At 39.5% G+C, this 17,500-nt stretch overlaps 2 protein-coding genes, 1 long non-coding RNA gene and 1 pseudogene across 4 annotated transcripts in view; 1 reads left to right on the forward strand and 3 right to left on the reverse strand.

The window, feature by feature from the left end:
• Positions 1–113: 113 nt before the first annotated feature.
• LOC110055516 (uncharacterized) overlaps positions 114–17,500 on the reverse strand; it is a 32,372-nt gene continuing 14,985 nt past the window's right edge. Inside the window, exons 2-6 of the mRNA XM_089288179.1 lie at positions 12,184–12,449; positions 11,233–11,373; positions 9,899–10,254; positions 4,039–4,242; positions 114–3,198 (exon numbers count right to left, since the gene is read on the reverse strand). Coding sequence (XP_089144305.1) covers positions 2,869–3,198; positions 4,039–4,242; positions 9,899–10,254; positions 11,233–11,373; positions 12,184–12,328 — 1,176 coding nt within the window. The 5' untranslated portion in view covers positions 12,329–12,449 and the 3' untranslated portion in view covers positions 114–2,868. The remainder of the gene's footprint in view (positions 3,199–4,038; positions 4,243–9,898; positions 10,255–11,232; positions 11,374–12,183; positions 12,450–17,500) is intronic.
• LOC110055533 (uncharacterized) lies at positions 4,928–7,519 on the reverse strand. The gene has a single exon (XM_020761926.2). The coding sequence runs from the start codon at positions 7,517–7,519 to the stop codon at positions 6,098–6,100; it is 1,422 nt and encodes a 473-aa protein (XP_020617585.2). The 3' UTR covers positions 4,928–6,097.
• LOC149113269 (uncharacterized) lies at positions 7,666–8,457 on the reverse strand (annotated as a pseudogene).
• LOC149113270 (uncharacterized) overlaps positions 14,963–17,500 on the forward strand; it is a 15,102-nt gene continuing 12,564 nt past the window's right edge. For both annotated transcript variants that reach the window (XR_016206748.1, XR_016206749.1), the window contains exon 1: positions 14,963–15,325. This is a non-coding gene — a long non-coding RNA (uncharacterized LOC149113270). The remainder of the gene's footprint in view (positions 15,326–17,500) is intronic.

The raw sequence follows: 17,500 nt of genomic DNA on the forward strand, positions 1-17,500 counted from the left end.
GGAAAGCGACTTAAATTCAAGCTAAGTCAGTTGTTTAAAGCTTCCAGTTCATCGAAAACAATGTTCCTTAATGTGCAGTGGCTATTTGAGCAAATCAACGAAAAAAAAAAAAATCTCGCTGCAGATAGCCGTTTTATTTACAGTGTTTCCGTCCTTGAGCTAACTGACTGGAATTCTAACTCCCCATGAATTTTGAAAATAAGCAATGTGCTAAAGTTACAATGTTCAAAACATGGAAAGTACTTTCTTTGTTTCGACAGAGTTAAAAACATTATAGTTTTTGACATGTGAACCGTAATAAGGTGATCTTTACTAGCATCATTTCGCTTTTAAAACGCAAAATCATACAAATCTGCTCTCGGGGCCGTTTAAAATGTTGACTTAATTTAAAAACACGCGTGGAAATAGATTTCAGTAGAGGATTATGTCGAAAAACGAAGAACAATAACATAAAAGATAAGACACGGCGGAGATAAGTTCAAGATTTGTGTCTTTTGTCTTTCAAGGGCTCCATTGACTGGTTTATTGCAGAGCAAGAAAACTAAAGCACTATAAAGAAAACAAAAGTACAAATTGCTATTTTGGCAGCATTTCTTCAAAAAAAGGAGAAACACGAAGTGAGCTAGCAGAAATTCCTCCTGCCGAGTTGCAGGAACTTTTGAGTGAGCTTATATATTCAGCGTCTTTACAAAGGACGGACGCATAGAAGAACACGAACCATCACTGTTGCAAAGTATGGTAGCCAGTTTTGAAAGGATGCTTAGTCCTATCCAGGAAGCAAAATTAATTTTCAAGCATTTGAAAACCTTCGAAAAACTCTCCATTCTAAACAGAAAAAAGGTATTACACACTTTATTTAAACAGCACTAGTAATGTTGGGAAAAACAAAAAGAGGAAAAAAAACTAATACAATATTAACATGAAACTACAAGTAAGCTAAGTTACTCTAGGCCCTTCAAGTCTTACTAAGGCGACCATTTGCGCTGTGCATTTGCTGCTCAAGCCAAAAATTAATAAAAAAACAAAAAAAAAAACTTTAGATCACCTTATTATTCTCACCATTTTCTAAAATGAATGAAAACCATTACGCTACATTCCTGTTCTGGTGTATCAGTTATGACGACTTAAAGTGCCACTAACCTCAATTGTTTTTTCCTTTAATAAAATCTATTAGTCTCCCTGATGACTTCAGCGAAGAAACCCGATTGATAAAATCCCTACGTTTCTACAGGCGTTTGAACATGTAATTTCTATGTTCACCACCGCGCAAAGTGGGATTTGGGTCGGGTTACTAGTGACGTCCCTTCGGGAACCGGGCTAAAACACTCAAGAGACTTTTGACTGAGCTTCGAGGGCTATGAAAACATTTTTGGGTTACTTGGGATTCATATTTTATCAAAACTGGGCAAAATTTTTAAGTGAAAGAACTGTATCATCTAGTATTACAATTCGGAGTCTAGCTACAATTTGGACCGCTGCGATATATAATTTTTTTTTCCTTTTCGAAGTGCGGGTTCGCCGAGTAATTTAGGCCAGGATCAGGATCGACAATTTGCCGGTCTATTTGGGTTATAAAGGTACAAATAATGGCTGAAGAGTTAACTTACAGCTTTTAAAGAGTTATAAAGATGTCAATGAGCACGAAGAGTTGGTAATTTAACTTTACGGAACGTAGAGATTTCTGAGAGTCAAATCATTTTTAGATTCAAAAATTTCCTCCGAGATACAAGTTAAAATGCGATGCAGTCGTAGTCCACTCCTGCCTACTTCTCTAGATCAGTGACTGAAAATAGTCAACTACTTTGTACAGACACAAGCTACAGAAATTTGCGTATTTCACACTAGTAAATCATGGAAAATCTTTCGACAAGATCTTGAAAAGAGGTTCATTATAGTATCAGTTAATTAAATACATTTCTACTTCACTGAAATATCCATTTTACGTACGCTAATAACCTGGGAGTTCTCGACTTATTAGTTTGCATTTCGGTTGTCTGACTTTCAGGGCGACAATCTCCGTCGGTAGCCATAGAGTCGAATCGTTCGTTTCACTTTCCTCATGTATTTTTAAATGGATGATCCATTCTAAGTTTGTAATTTAGATCTATTTCGTTCCTCAAAGACGAATCTCGAAGAACAAAACAATTCTGTATTCGGAATGGCCAATGAGAAACACGGCCGGATTACGACCTCCGGCGTGCGTTTTTTTTTTTTTTTTTTTTTAATCCAGAAATACACAGCTAGTTCACCAGTTCCAAGCCTTAACAATCTTAATCGCCTCGTTGTAGGACGTAGGTTTCGTTTACTATTCGTTTAGAAAAGTCTTTATTTCAAGTACAAAAAACGCGATGCGTTTAGTTTACCCTTTGTTTTGCGACGTTTTCGCTGCGTTGTGGTTTGTATAAGGTCCCTGCCGTCATGGGCTTATAAAAAGTCACTGTGTCGACGTGTCAGTGCTCTGTATGCTTCTATATTTGCTATTTAAACCTCGAACTCTTTGAAAGATTTGACGCGAACAAAAGTGTGAGGGCGCTTTCCACTCTGGTGCAGCTACCAGAAAAGTCTGTTCCATTCGCCCTAGAAACTTTCTGGAAATTCATACCGGAATTTTTGGTCGAACGGAAAGCACCCAAAATATTGTTATTCCCGAAATGACGTCAGAAGCCAAGTCGTCCCATTCTCCGCTATTCCTCGGTTGTGAACATGGAAAACGGCACTTTTACAAACTTTGAAAATTCATAAAAAATTAAAGAAAATAGCTACAACGATAATTTTTTCGCAGTGGTGATTAGGAGAAAAATAAAATTTATATTAGCGAACAAACGTTTTTGGGGTTAGTGGCACTTGAAAACAGAACACAAAATGCAATTACTTATCAAAAGAATACCCTTCGAAAAAGGGGTACTTTTTCATCATGTCGTACACAGTGTTCTTTTGTTCAGCGGTCCATTCCATAAAATTACGTGTTATGGAGGGGACCGGGTCCACGGTGGCTGCGCAGTCCTGGAGATATTGCTCTGTGCACGTGATTTCCAAGAACTGACAGATTCTTCTCAGGGTTTCCACAGGGTTCTTGACTATCTCCATGCTGGGTACATCAATGACGCTGCCTGGAAAAGCTTCCTTGGCCTTGTTACATCCCTCGGCCATATCAAAGTAATTTTGTGTTTCTATTTCAAGTACATCAGGAGCGTTTACCTGCCGACGCAAATCAGTAAATAGTGTATTTCTTCAATGTTTTAAGACTGAAGTAACATAAAAAGAGAGTCCTCACTCACGTGGGCAGCAGCCATGCAAATTTATTAGAACGAAAGAAATTGTTTACATAAGAGAAGAGTTCAACTCCAACTTGATTGATTTTGTGCACCAACATGGCCGCCGTTTCGTTGTTTTGGAAGGACCAAGATGCCTGTCGGGTAAGTAGGGTTGAGTCGCTGAAAATTAAGTCTATCAGTAGAAATGGGTAAATTGCTTGGTCAGAAAAACATTTTCGTACTAACTTCAAGAATTACGGTGATTTTAAAATCATGACCCCCCTCTAGTGAAACCGCCCTCTTTAAGCAACAACTGGAAAACCATCTGTGGTACTTGGTTTTATTTGCTTTCAAAAATGAAGTAGACATCACGGTATATACAGTAATTCAGGTGTCTAAAATACTGTCCAAGCCAGCAAAATAAAGTAAATAGTTCTGAAATTTTTAAGCCATCCGTACGTTGAATATTTTTACACCGGCCTCAGTTCAGAATCACTGTGAAGCATAGTCAATTACCGGCCAAACACTTCTTTTTGATGGATCATCGAACGTTTATCGTTCGCCGTTCTTAAAAAAAATGGTTTTACAGAGCAGAAGTAAAATGCAGCAAAGAGGGCACCTTTCCCTGAAATTACAGCTTTCCTCTTTGGATAAAACAATCTAGTCTTTTTTTCTTGTATATTTGTAACAATTAATGCATCGTAACCGTTATCATGCCCTATTACCGGCCTAAAGCAATCGCGCGGCATACATATAATGTGCATATTACTATTTGTTATCATACCTTTACTTTATGTTCTCCGTACCGTGCGCGGAGCTTTTTGTTCCGTAGGACCATGGTTGCAATGTTGTCAAATGGATTTCTCACAACATGAATAATCCGCACCTTAGCGCCCGCAGTTTTCTCTAAAAGGTGAACAGCGTCTACCGCTTTAATGCTTCTTTTCATCGTCAACGCTGCAGTCGCACCTGTCTTGTCTCCAATGATCTGTTGATAGACGTTTCCAAGCTAAATTTCCTACCACATGACATTTTTCTACTACAAAGAATTAATTTGGAGAATTTAATTCCACAATAAGAAATTTAGTTGGAATTCTTCGTATTTGTTTTTGTTTGTTTGTATATATATATATATATATATATATATATATATATATATATATATATATATATGAGACAATACATCAATGCATATTATAGGCAAGGAAGTCCAGAGAAGCCAATAAGGCTTATGTAAAGGACTATCTTAAATACTTAATTCTTAAAAAGAGAATAAAAATGCTGTCATCGGCACAAAAACGATCATAATGTATAGGATAATCAAAAATTAAACGAGCTTACCTGTAAGTGAAGTTTGATTGTGATTCTCCTGAGTCATTGGGAAGGAACGAAGGGATAACGTGAGATTGCGCGAGCAAGCTTGCCTTCAAATTTTAACATTGTCGAGTAAACACCGACCCAAAAAGGGGGCAGGGATAATGAGCCAATGGCTCAGTCAACACCTAAATGGGTGGGCACGTGATCCCTTCGTTCCTACGTAATGGCTCAGGAGAATCACAATCAAACTTCACCTACAGGTAAGCTCGTTTAATTTTTGATTCTCCCTCACCATTGCTGACGTCACTACGGAACCACGTGAGATTTCAAAGCAAGGTGATTACGAGACAACAATATCAAATCAACAAGTATAATGTAAAAACAGTAGGCGTGTCGAAGTACAATATGACACCTCAGCAGTTGTATACAAACTTTACTGTTAAACACTAGATAAGACTGCCTGACCAAAATTAGCATCAGGACTATGTTCAATGGGTTTGTTATAAAACCGAGCAAAAGTAGACGCATTTGACCATCTAGCAGCTTTCATGATAGTTGTCATGTCCAAACCAGACCTCTTCGCAGCTGAAGTTGAGGCTGAACGAGTGCTGTGGGCTCCAAACTGGTTTGTATCTATACCAGCATTTGCTAAAACACACTTGACCCATCTTCCAATGGTATCTTTTGAAACTGCCTTGTGTGGCTTGACATAACTTATGAGGAGTTGACTTTCTTCACCTCTAAGAGGTTTTGTACGAATGACATACTCCTGTAGACACTCTACAATACATAGTCCAGGACCCTTAAAATATGCCTGGAAAACAAGGTCGTGTACATGTGTACCAGGTCTTGTTTGTTTCACTGGTTTAGAAATAGAAAATGAACAACTAGACTCTGTCAAGGTCATGTACCTAATATCTAGCAGGTACATAGTTTGAATTCGCTGACCTGACAATAACATTAACAGTATGGTGAGCTTCCAAGAGAGCTCCTTCAAAGATAATTTTCGAACATGCTCAAATTTGCGTGAAATTTCTAACACAACCTTAACGTCCCAAATACTTTTGTACTTTGGTAAATAGGATCTCCTCTCAAATACTCCTTTCATGAATCTTACCACTAAGGGATGGCTACCAGCAGGTGTATTGTCAGGAAAAACAATGACTGCTGACAATGCACTCCGAGCTGTGTTCAAGCAGCTATATCCAATGCCAGAATGAAAAAGTTCAGTCCAAAATTCAATAACATCTGTTACAGTTGGTTGCAAGGGATCACAAGACCGTTTAGTCGAAAACTTATACCATCTCGTAAGGTAGGTCCTGTACTGTTTCTCTGTTGATTCTCGCCATGATGACATGACAATGTCAATGGCTTGTTCTGAAAGCCATCAGAGTCAACTTGTGGTGGAGTGGGTGAATGGCATTGGGGTTGTATGGCAGCTAGAGTACTTTCTTTCCTTGAGGAAGAATGAAAGGTTCCTGAACAAAGAGGCGCATCAAAACTGGAAACCATGGCTGTGTTGTCCACTATGGCACAATAAGTATCCCGAAGGCTTGGTCGGCTTCCACCTTCTGCAGAACCCTATCAATGAGATTAAAGGGAGGAAAAGCATAAAAATACTGTTCCCCCCAGTCAACAAAAAAAGCATCTATAGAAAATGCACCAGGGTCAGGAAGCCAAGCTATGTAAGGCCTAGTCTGAAAATTAAGCCTGGATGCAAATAGACCAATAGATGGGGCCCCCAGGACTTGTGTGATTGACACATAAATGTTGGAATCAAGCTTCCATTCTGTATGGTCATGAAAAATTCTGGAGGCTTTATCAGCCGCAGTATTACACTTTCCTGGCAAATGTGCGGCAGATAGCCAAATATCCCGTGTAATGCACCACATCCAAATGGTTCTAGTAATGTGATTACATTCAAGTGAATGAGTGCGACCCATATTATTGATGTAAGAAACTGCTGTGGTGTTATCAACAAAAATTCTCGCATGGGTATGAGACAAGGTTGTACAGAAGGACTGTAATCCCAGGTAAGCTGCTTTTAATCCAAGGCAATTAATATGCTTGTGAACTTCATCAGGTACCCAGCGGCCTCCTGATGATTGTCCCTGAAAAACAGCTCCACATCCCTGTAAGGATGCATCTGTATAAAGAATGCAAGACGGATTACCTTGTGAAATGGGTTTAGAGACATTTTCAATGTCATCAACCCACCACTGTAGATCTAACTCTGCAGTAGGTGACAGTACCATGCTTTCATCAAAATTACCATGATGAAACTTAAGGGCTGCAGTTTTGTCATTTTCTAGCTGCCTATAGAACAGGGGTCCCATAGCAACCCCAGGGCAACTGGCCACAAGTTTGCCTATGACAACTGCCACTTCCCTGATGGTCGGTTGTGTTCTGGTCAAAAGATCTTTGCAAACATGCTTGATATTTTCTGCCTTGGCATGAGGCAAAGTGACAGTCATGGTCACAGAATTTAAGACAAAACCTAGAAACTCTAGAACCTGCGATGGCTCTAAGATTGAGTAGTCTGGGTGAACATAAAGGCCCAGAGTATCAAACAATTTAGTGGTGGCTTGAACATTATTCTCACATTCAGGCTTGGTGATGCCCTGTAAATAGGAATCGTCAATATAGCCAACTGACTGAAAACCCTGTTTTCTGAGTGTGCTATAAGCAGGTTTGAGTAACTTCGTAAATAATCGAAGGGCACAAGCTAAACCATTAGGTAAGCAAGTGAACTGGTAGAGCTGCCCTTGCCACTCAAATTTTAGATATTCTTGATGATCTTTGTGGATAGGTACTGAATAATATGCATCTTTGAGATCAGACGCCATGAAACAGTTTGGCCTGATCATGCTAATAACATGTTTTAATGACTCCATCTTAAAATGATGGTATGCCACAAATTTATTCAACTTTTTTAAGTTGAGGATCATCCGATGAGTTCTATTTTTTTTAGGTCTCAAAAAGACAGAGGATAGGAATTCACCTTCCTCGTGTGAAGATTTTAAGAGAACACCTTTAAGGACTAATTTTCAATCTCAGCACTGATTGTCTCAGCTTCTTTTTTACTAAGTTGGTGTTATATTTGTTTTGGGAGGTCATTTCCAAACAACAAATTAGTAAAGCCAACATGTTCAGCACAAATTTGCTGATACTGATTGCTCAGATCAGGTCTGATCATGTCTCGTCGTCTCTGAATGACCTCACAATTTTCATGGCCCAACAAGGTAATAACATCCAGTAAGGTTCGAGCAACACTTTCATCTGACAATTTCAAGGTTGAAATTTCACGTTTCATACACTGATCTGCAAGTTTGATCAGTGGGATCGTTGCTTTCTGAATTACATTTTGGAGCCTTTGGAGCTTCAGATCTCGAATCCTCTTGCCTGATTTAATTTTAGACCAGACTTCAGGGTTGACTTAAGTCCCTGTTACATTTTCGTAGTTCCCAGGTCTGCTGCAGTTTGAAAGTTTTTCTTTCAACTTATCATCCGACAACTTTGTCCGGATCGTTTTATTTATTATCTTGGCAAGTTTTGGGTCCACATCACTGGAATGTGCCTCATTAAGGTCGTATTCAGCGGCAATGGACCCTAAAAAATCGCTTTCGACAGTTTTCTCGGATTTCTCACTGTCCTTGCTCGTTTCGCTACCCTTAGGAAAGAGCGAATCTATAGAGAGGTCAACGGACTCGCTGTCCGTGGCTCTCGCGCCTCGTGGGACTTTTCGAGCAGGGATTTGGTCGTCCTCCGAGTCACTTGTAGATAAGCGGTCGTCATGTGAACGCTTAGATGGATTGCCAGCGTTCGAGAGAACCTCTGCAATGTCCGAAGACAATGACTTTGATATGTGTCGAAAGCCCTTAACCATGCTCTGGGAGATGCTGATGAGGCTTTAATGCTTTCAATGAAGTCGCTCTTCACCATGGACGTTGTCTTTGAAGAGCTGGGTTGAGAACCTGTTTTCCTCTTCTCTCGAGAAACTTCAGCCTTCATTTTTAATAGCTTGTCCTTTTCCCTCGATTTAGGGTTACGGTTGAGTTCAGGAGATTCCTCCACATGTTTGAGGGACTCGTCAACGGGCGACCTGCCCTCAGAATCTTTTCCCGCCATTACACAGCTTCGATTGCGAAGTAGCGTAAAAATTAGCGGTTAGCTTCCAAATAGCCGTACAAGCAGCGTTAATTCAGGTAATTGTACCCAAAAACTGTACTAACCAAATAGAACAGCGCCAAGAGATTGCTCTCGCCTAAAAACGCTATAAAAGAAGACAAATATACTCTTGACTCTACTAACGTCTTGTCCTGGCAAACAAAGTCGCACATTGAAGGCAAGCTTGTTCGCGCAATCTCACGTGGTCCCGTAGTGACGTCAGCAATGGTGAGGGAGAAATAGGTAGTTAAGCACAACTAAACGCGCGAATGCGCAAAGGCAAAGGAAGGGAAAAAAGGAAATAAAAGTAGCGAAAGAAGCATACGCAAGCCTACTGAGAGAAGTAAAAATACTTATCAAGAAAGATGACTTAAGTTTAGAGGTAAAAACAGCAATACTGGAGGCATTTTGAATTCCATTGCTGAGAGAACTAAATAAGTTTGGGCCTTGAAAACGAAAAGGGAAGTTCTTTACAATAGTCCTACTGTAGCGTAAAGGGAAAAAAAATATTAGTTCTAGTATTGTATTTATGTACGTCATAGTTAAATAAAAACATGTCATGGAAACTTTCGGGAAGAAGGCGATTTTTGTAAAGGTACATAACTTCACCTATTTGAAGTTTGATAAGGTTTTCAAATTTTAGGATTTTTAACCTCAGGCAGAAAAATAGGGTCATTAAAAGTAATTCTCGAAAGTGTTCAAATAGCTCGTTTCTGAAGTATTAAAAGTTTGAGATTTGATTGATAAGTGGAGCCCCAGAGACTCGATCAGTAGTGTAAATAGGTGATAAACTAAACTATAATAGAGAGTTCATAAGGAGATCTTATTAAGGCAAAAACTTGATTTTTAGATAATACCCACTGATTTTGAAATTTTTCTTGCTACGTTCTGTATTTGAGATTGCCAAGACAAGTGCTCGTCAAGTATAACTCCTAAAAACAAAACTTCATTGACACGATCAATTTCAGTGTTATTAATAGAAAAATGTAAGTCAAGTCTTTGCCTGTTTTGTTTTGTTTTGAATAAGATCAAATTTGATATTTTAATATTGATAAAAAGCTTATCCGTCTGCCAGAAGGATACATTGGGCGTGAATGTACGAGATACCACATGGGGTCCTTTGATTTCAGCGCTTAATAAGAGCCTCACATTCGGCTTACCTCAATGTACTGATTAAACTTGCCTTGCCATTGGTTTGGTACATAATAAAGAAAATTACGGGTTGCGTTAACAACTCTCTGTTTAAACACTCGAGACCTTCTTCCTCCTCTGACGACACGCTGTGAAGCTTTGAACATAAGATCATAATATGCGTATACTGAATTTTTCATCCATTTGTTTGGATTTGATATCCATTTGGTAAAAGCCGCTGTCTCGTCTGCTATAGCCATGTGCGGGTGAGCGTCCAGTAAAGAGCCAAGGAGAGTGTGACGGCTGCGTGGATAACCAAGGAAATACAAGATGGTTTTGACGTGGCCATAAGCTTTGTACGGGTTGGTCTGTGAGTGTACTTTATCTGTAAGTCAAAGGTTGTTAATGAATTCTTAAAATCGACGATCGTCTTATTATTACTTGTTAAAAATTATCTTCATTAATTTTGACAATTTGACATCTTCTTAGCAACTGATGGCGGGCTTTTGCTTAAACTAGGAAATAAACTTACTAAAACTGTGTGAGGCTGAGAGGTCAGCATATCAACTCCAATTGTCATAATGAGTTGTTGCCTTTGTGAATAAACGATTTGAAACGCACGAAAGCCATCACTGAGAAAATTTGTTAAAATAGTGTCAAAAAATTTTTCAACTCAAGCTGAATGTTTCCAAGTAAAAAATGTCAGTTCAACATCTTTTTAAAAACTATTTATATTTTACGTGTAAGTTAATTTTTGGAGAAAAGTAAGTCATAAAACTATAACATTATTCGGGGCAGTTTCGAGCAATTCTTGATAATGTTGTGCCGGTCGGCCCTATCCCCCACTCGGGGGCAGGGAACTAAGCATTATGCCGGTAATATCTCATGGCCTGATATAAAATTAATGTTTGTCCTTAATGGTGCAATAGCATTTCTTATCGCCCTATAAAGGAATCAACATGCGCAGGTCATGCGAATACGGAACGCGATCAAGTAAAATGAGTTATACTCTGTTAAGCAAACACAGACAGCATCCTCCCTGGTATCCACTTAACAGGGGGTGTTTGCTGATTTTGTGACCTGCATTAACTTCCGCTTAATAAAAGGTCTAAGCTTTATCAAAATTCAACTTAATATAGGCTTTACTGCAGCAAATAGTATTATCTTGATCACGGTAACACCCAGTTTTGCAGAACTGAAAACAAATCATGCATAATGCATCTAACAACTTAAAATAGGTGGTCAGAATAATGATCGCTACTACTGTAGCATCGTACTTCAGCTGCTACTTAACTGAAAGAAAAGGCATGAACAAGAAAAGAAGAATATTGGGAGAGGAGAAAATAACAAAACACTCAATTACCTGAGGAAATGGCGCTATCGTTCATCGCTGTTTTATCATTTAATGCGCTTTGTTTATTTCCTTGTGTCCCAGGTTTATCTTCGTTCATTTGGTTTCCGCCTGTACTGGCGTAAACGGAAGTTTTACCAGGGAAATCGTCTCCTGAAAGAAATATAGGTATAATACAATATATATATATATATATATATATATATATATATATATATATATATTTAACAAATAAAGAAGCTTCGGCCGGCAATACTCTGTTCTGTTGTAAAGCACGCAGGAAGCGGTTAAGCACGAGCAAAGTGTAGGGGGAAACACAAGAAGAAGTCGAGAGTTCCTCCACACTTCTTGAGTGCTTCACTGCCTCCTAAGTGCTTTACAACAGAACTAGTGAGAACCACTAAACAAACGTGCGTTACTACACTGCATGTAAGTGTTGTTTAAATTGGATTAAAATTGCTTTTAATGGAAGTTCTGGAATAAAATATTAAATACTTTTGCTGGTCATGACTTTAAGTCGCGTACGTCATATGGCGTCCGTAAGTCTGCCATCTTGGATTTTCTTAGAAAGTCAGCAAAATACAATATATATCATTTGATGGAAGCTGCAATGTCAGATGATTTTGCTAAGAGACAGCTATTTAAAGTGTCGGCATTACGGAGTAAATCCTCTTATCAAAATTTCGAAGAACAATTGGGTAGTGTTATTCATTCCGCTCCCCTTGTACGTACTAGCGAGGGCTAATATTGTTAATAGAACATGGCTCAATCTTCTCCCCTTCTTACGCTACTGAATTAGCAAGACAAGGTCAGGATGTTGGCCGGTGAGCGTCGGAATATTTTGAACAAGGAAAGTTTTCTCAACATCTCAGCGGCTGTTGGCATTCTTTTTGTAAAACCACGTGCAACAGCGCACCATTAAGCGCTTACTGGCAATTACTAAAGACAAGGAACTTTTCTTACCAGCTTTGAATCTCGACGCGTACTTTTGCTCCATGTAAAGACGCTCGTTTGTCCACACAACCAGAGCACCCACCATAGCTAGGCCAATAAGCGCAGCCAAGCAAACTGCACAAATTCGAATTCTGCCTTGTGATCTCAGATACATCAGAACTTCTTCTGTTAGAATAGTGAAGACGTTTTCAAAGGCAATATTGCCCCAATTTTTCTAAGAGCCAATAGCTTTTAAGCTGGTTCTGGGATATGATTTATTCAAAGTTACGACCAACCTGTATAAAAAAGATTGGGTAAACAGTTTTTTGATAAGGGCAAAGTTACAAGGACACTTCAAGTAATTAAAAGGGACGGACTTTGTCAGTATATTAAGAAATTATCTACGTAAAGATTTTTTTTCCGATCTTTGACAACATTTAATCATTCGAATGCTCAGAACATTTAAGTTTAAAACAGATTGGTTTGTTCAAAGCATTTTTAACCCGCGTTACAGGCGTAAACGGGGAAGAGGTAAGGGACTCAAGAACTCGAAGAAGAAGCCGGGAAGGAGGCTCTCTTAGAGGTCCTTCTGTCTCCTTCCTAGCTGTCCCTTGCCGCCTTCTCCGCTTCTCGCCCGCTACGTAGGATAAGCATTTTAGAAGATAGTTTCAATTTGATATAACGAGGTTTGAATACAGCAAGGAAGACCGGCATGATAATGAGGAGACATGACCGTGAATTGGAGCAAGGTAGTCTGGTGTTCAGTTTGTCCTACATGATTGTCTCCTTCGTAGCCGTTACTTGCATCGCTGCGTAATATTGGAGACTACAGTCGAACCTATGTATCGACAAAATTCTCATACATTTCCTCTCAAAAAAAAAAAAAAAAAAAAAACTTCTACAACACGGACCTTCTCTAAAACGGGCAACGGACACTAAATCTCGGCCCTGAGGATCAAATTCATACAAATTTAACCTCTTCATCACGGACACTCCGGGGACCAGGTGTCGGTAATTTGCGGTATGTACCATTTCCTGTCAGTGGTTACACAAACATTGGCACTAATTGATACCAATATCAGAACATGTCAAAATGTTAGTTTTGAAAACTTACATTTACAAATGCAAATACAATACAGTGTACAATAAAGTTAATCAATTTAGATTCAGAAATTCACAAGACACTCACTTTTGGGCCTGATTTTAGTTACTAAGCACTCTAAACTGTCAGTGGACACTTAAAAAGTGACGTCATCATAGTGTCCTCTCCAATACGGACACCTCTCTAATACGGACACTTCGCTCTGTCCCTTCGGTGTCCGTTTTAGAGAAGTTCGACTCTACCTCCATGGCTTAAGCGGAGTAAATATCGGCAGGTATATTTTGCAGGTTGTAGGTTGCAGGTTGAAATTTAATTATAACTGGAAAATCGCTGGCATTAAAAATAATTTATAACCTATGTACTCGTCAGAGGTCCTTACATAAAGTAGTTCGCGTCTTTCACATAGTGAAAACATGATCGATCCGCTTAAGTACTTATCGATCGACACGCTGATCGCATGAGACCAGTGAAATCTCTTCAAAGTCATCTGGATCGCCGCTCCACAGATGTTTCCATCGATTCCAGATTTGGCTCGGGTCTTCCCTCAACAACAGAAGATTGCCATCACAAATGAAGCAAGTAAATAAAGAAATGAAATAATATAAGTCTTAAGATTTTAACGGACGGAATATGCTAGCACAAGCTCAGTGTGCTTTCATTTTGGTACTCACAGGGAAAAAGCCAAATTCAGCAGATATTGCAGATGGCATTTCAGATGTTTCTTCAAAAACGATAATTCATTGCAGGCTTAAAATAATAGGAATATACTCTCCTCCCATCGCTTCGGCCGGTTTGACACTTAGGTGGAAGCCACCTCACGGAGCGATTGTAAACAGTGTCATGTAACAGTCACGGTAAGTCTACCACCTGTACGTTTCTTCAAGGTGCAAGCGATTTTCCGGTTATAATTAAATTTCAACCTGCAACCTGCAACCTGCAAAATATACCCGCCGAGTAAATATCAAAGTTGTAACTTGGTTCGGACTCTCTCAGGAATAAGATAATAATGAAAAAGAAATCCAGTCTTAGCTTCTGCATGCACGTCATTTTCTCTGTCTTATTCATTCTTAACTTATGAATCGTGTTTTTTCCCATCATCGTGATTCCTTCTTTCAAAAATTCAAGTAACAGCATTAGATATACCTGTTGACCCATGCAACTGGCAGTCAACTGAATGCTAGGGACAGTATTGGCAAATTTAAGTTACTAAAACAGTTTACAATTTCAATGTTTAAGGTTTTATAGCGGAGCTCCGGCGGCCCTTCGGGCCGCCAAGCGGAGCCCCATACCTATATAGGGAAGAAAAGGAAACCCACGAATTGATTTTCTCATGGTTATCATGGCTAGCGGTATTGCTCGTGGGCGCGTACGCGCGACAGCGACGACGACGACGACGACGACGGAGTCGCGCAAGATGGGCCATACTCCAGCTAATAGGTTGACAGAGACATGCACCCTCGGTTTGTAGCAGGAGAATGCCATTTTTCTTGGTGGGATGTTTAAGAAAAACGATAGCGGAGGTTGATCTAGTATTTTTAAGACAGGGTTGCACTGAAGCAAAAAACAGAAAGCAAGAATTAACAGGCAAAGAAGTAGCGAAGAAGATCGCGAAAAAGACTGAGCGGGCCAGCGCTGGGGAAGGAGGCGAAACAGTACTGAACAATGCCGTGAATTATAGCTAGTCAAGGGTTAGAGAAACGAGGTGAAATAATACCGAACAATGCCGTGAACCAAAGCTAACGAGGGCTATAGAAAGGAGGCGAAAGTACCCGACAAATTGATTCAGAAGACTGCCGAACTCCCCATGGCCAAGTTCAAAATTCGCGCGAACGTGATGCTGTGCAGCCGTGCAAGAAAATTCAGAAGTCACCTGATTTGGTCAGGTGATGAACAAGAGAAATCAAACGTACCCGAGTGTTTTAGGGAAATTACAAAACAGTAAACGTAGCGGAAAGAAGTGGTTGATTCGTTGATCTATCGAAAATATAACTTCAGTTCAGTCTTCACAACTTTTTCTGCAAGTTTCTGCCTGGAAGATTTACACTGGCCGAACTGAATTGCCAACTTGCGGTAAGTGACTTTTGTTGTTGCGTTTGCTATGAAAATTAACAAGTTGCCTCGGCGATATAAGCTTATTTTCAATTGGAATCCATTAAAAGTCTTCCTTATTTGAAGCCATGCTGTAAGAGATTTTAAAAATTGCATCGTTTTAATTTCGCTCGCCTCTAAACAAGAACACGTGGGTCGCTTTGGGGCTTGCTGTAAGTTGTAAACAAATTAGGTTTTCTGTCGATTTTCGTCGTCAACTTAAGCTTATAACCTCACGTCTAAAAATAAGCTTAACCAAAACCGTACTTGTAAAGACGGCCGGGCGAGTTTGAAGTTTTCTCTGAGTTAGTTAGCACTGCCGCTTCGTAGACTGCTAAAATTTCTTCTTCTGTTGTTGAAAACCAAGGAAAGTCTACAAACCATTTTAAGCCGAAGCGAACAGGATTTGGTAAATTTAATTTTGCTCCTATGTGAATATTTGCATATTGTGATTACAAAGTATGGAGATTTCCTCGTTTTGTTAGTTCAATTTATTCGGTTTGGCGAAATGCTTTTGTGAATTCCGAGGTTAATTTGGTTGAAGACTGGTAAAGCTACTGCCAATAAAATGACTGCAAAGCTAAATTAAGCCGTCGGCAAAAATACAGACTCTCAGTAATATTCAAATTTAAGCGTGAATAATTTTTAACTTTAACACCGCAAGCTTAAACGAATTTTCTTTATCGTCTCTTTTATTCGGGGTCTGCTAAATCTGCGAGCCAGCGAGCCATGCGAGCCACGGTGTGAGCCATGCGAGTCATGCGAGTCATGCGAGTCATGCGAGTCATGCGAGCCACTTATGCGAGTATTTTTTTTTTTTCAACTGGTCTGGGAGGTCGTCGACTTTTCGTCAAGAAACATAGATCTCGCGCCCGACTATCACTAAACTATCGCTATAAACCGCTCGCCCGCCATCTTGAAAGCGGAGATGACCCTGGGGACGACTGTAAACGGTACAACCTCGCCCCTAGGGTACTCTCTCTTTCCGGGCCTGGGAAATTAATTTTCAATAAAAATTTAGCTACAAAAGTGCCTACAATTGAAATATTCCCAAAAGAAAATCCTAATCTCGCTTCGGTTACCAGAACTATTGCTGGTGCGGCAAATATGAAAAATGCTCTAAACATCTGCACATCGTGTCAAGTCTTGCGTCATAGTAATGGCTACCCTGAGTGTGATGAATTTTTTTCTTTGTTTCATATTTTTGTTGTTTGGAGAAAATTTTGTGTATTCAAATCGCCCAGGATCCGCAAAAAATAAAAACGATGCGTCAAAAATTTATTACGGTTCAGGACTAAAGTAAAGAAAATTTCTGAGAGAAACGTACGGCTCCACCGCCCCACCGCTACTCGAATGGGTAAGTGAATGGTATCCATTGGCACCTGTCATTCATTGATATCCACGTTGAAAATCATTCAAGAAAAAAGAGAACAGTACTTCAGGGCAACTCCGTGTATTGGCATCAAGAATGGTGAGTGAATCGCGTAATTTTAACAGGTTCGCTCTTTAGTGAATCAGAGTTACCAAAACTTTGTCGGTTAGCTGACTGCTGCATGTGGTTGTCCCTTCCCTTAGAATTTAATATTGCGATCTTATTCATCTTGTTCCGTTGCTCTTGTTCTTGTTCTCATGTGAATGTAAATGTAACAAATAAAAAATCTTAACATTTTTACTAGGGCTCGCATGACTCGCATGACTCGCATGGCTCGCCCTTTGGCTCGCATGGCTCGCTGGCTCGCAGGTTTATAAAACTCTTTTATTCGGTCACCTTTCATTGAGAAGGGATTTGCTGTTGATACTCGAGCTCAGATGCAGTGATATGCATCTTGTGTTTATAATGTAGATTCCCTCGTTTTATTTTGTTGTCTGTCCAATTAGTTCGGTTTGGTGAAATGCTTATATAGTCCAAAATGTCGAGTAGACGATTATGCATAGCAATCCTGTCTGCAAATAAAGCTCTGCTTTGATTTTGATTGGCTATTTCATTTTATTTGTGCCATTGTTTTTGGTTGGGGGTACATGGACCCTATTTTCTTAATAAGAGGTTATTCCCCAATGCGGTATTTACACTTAATATGGAAATCTTCCTAAAAAGTGAGATGGTACTAATTAACTCGGTAAATTGAACAGTGTAATAGAAGTTCTTGCCCTGACCAT

Source organism: Orbicella faveolata, unplaced genomic scaffold (genome assembly GCF_042242905.1).
Source record: "Orbicella faveolata isolate gen_17 unplaced genomic scaffold, um_ofav_v1 contig_15, whole genome shotgun sequence".
NCBI lineage: Eukaryota > Metazoa > Cnidaria > Anthozoa > Scleractinia > Merulinidae > Orbicella > Orbicella faveolata.

Coding starts and splice junctions, on each gene's coding strand:
- LOC110055533 (XM_020761926.2), bottom strand. CDS start 7,519: ATGATCCTCAACTTAAAAAAGTTGAATAAATTTGTGGCATACCATCAT.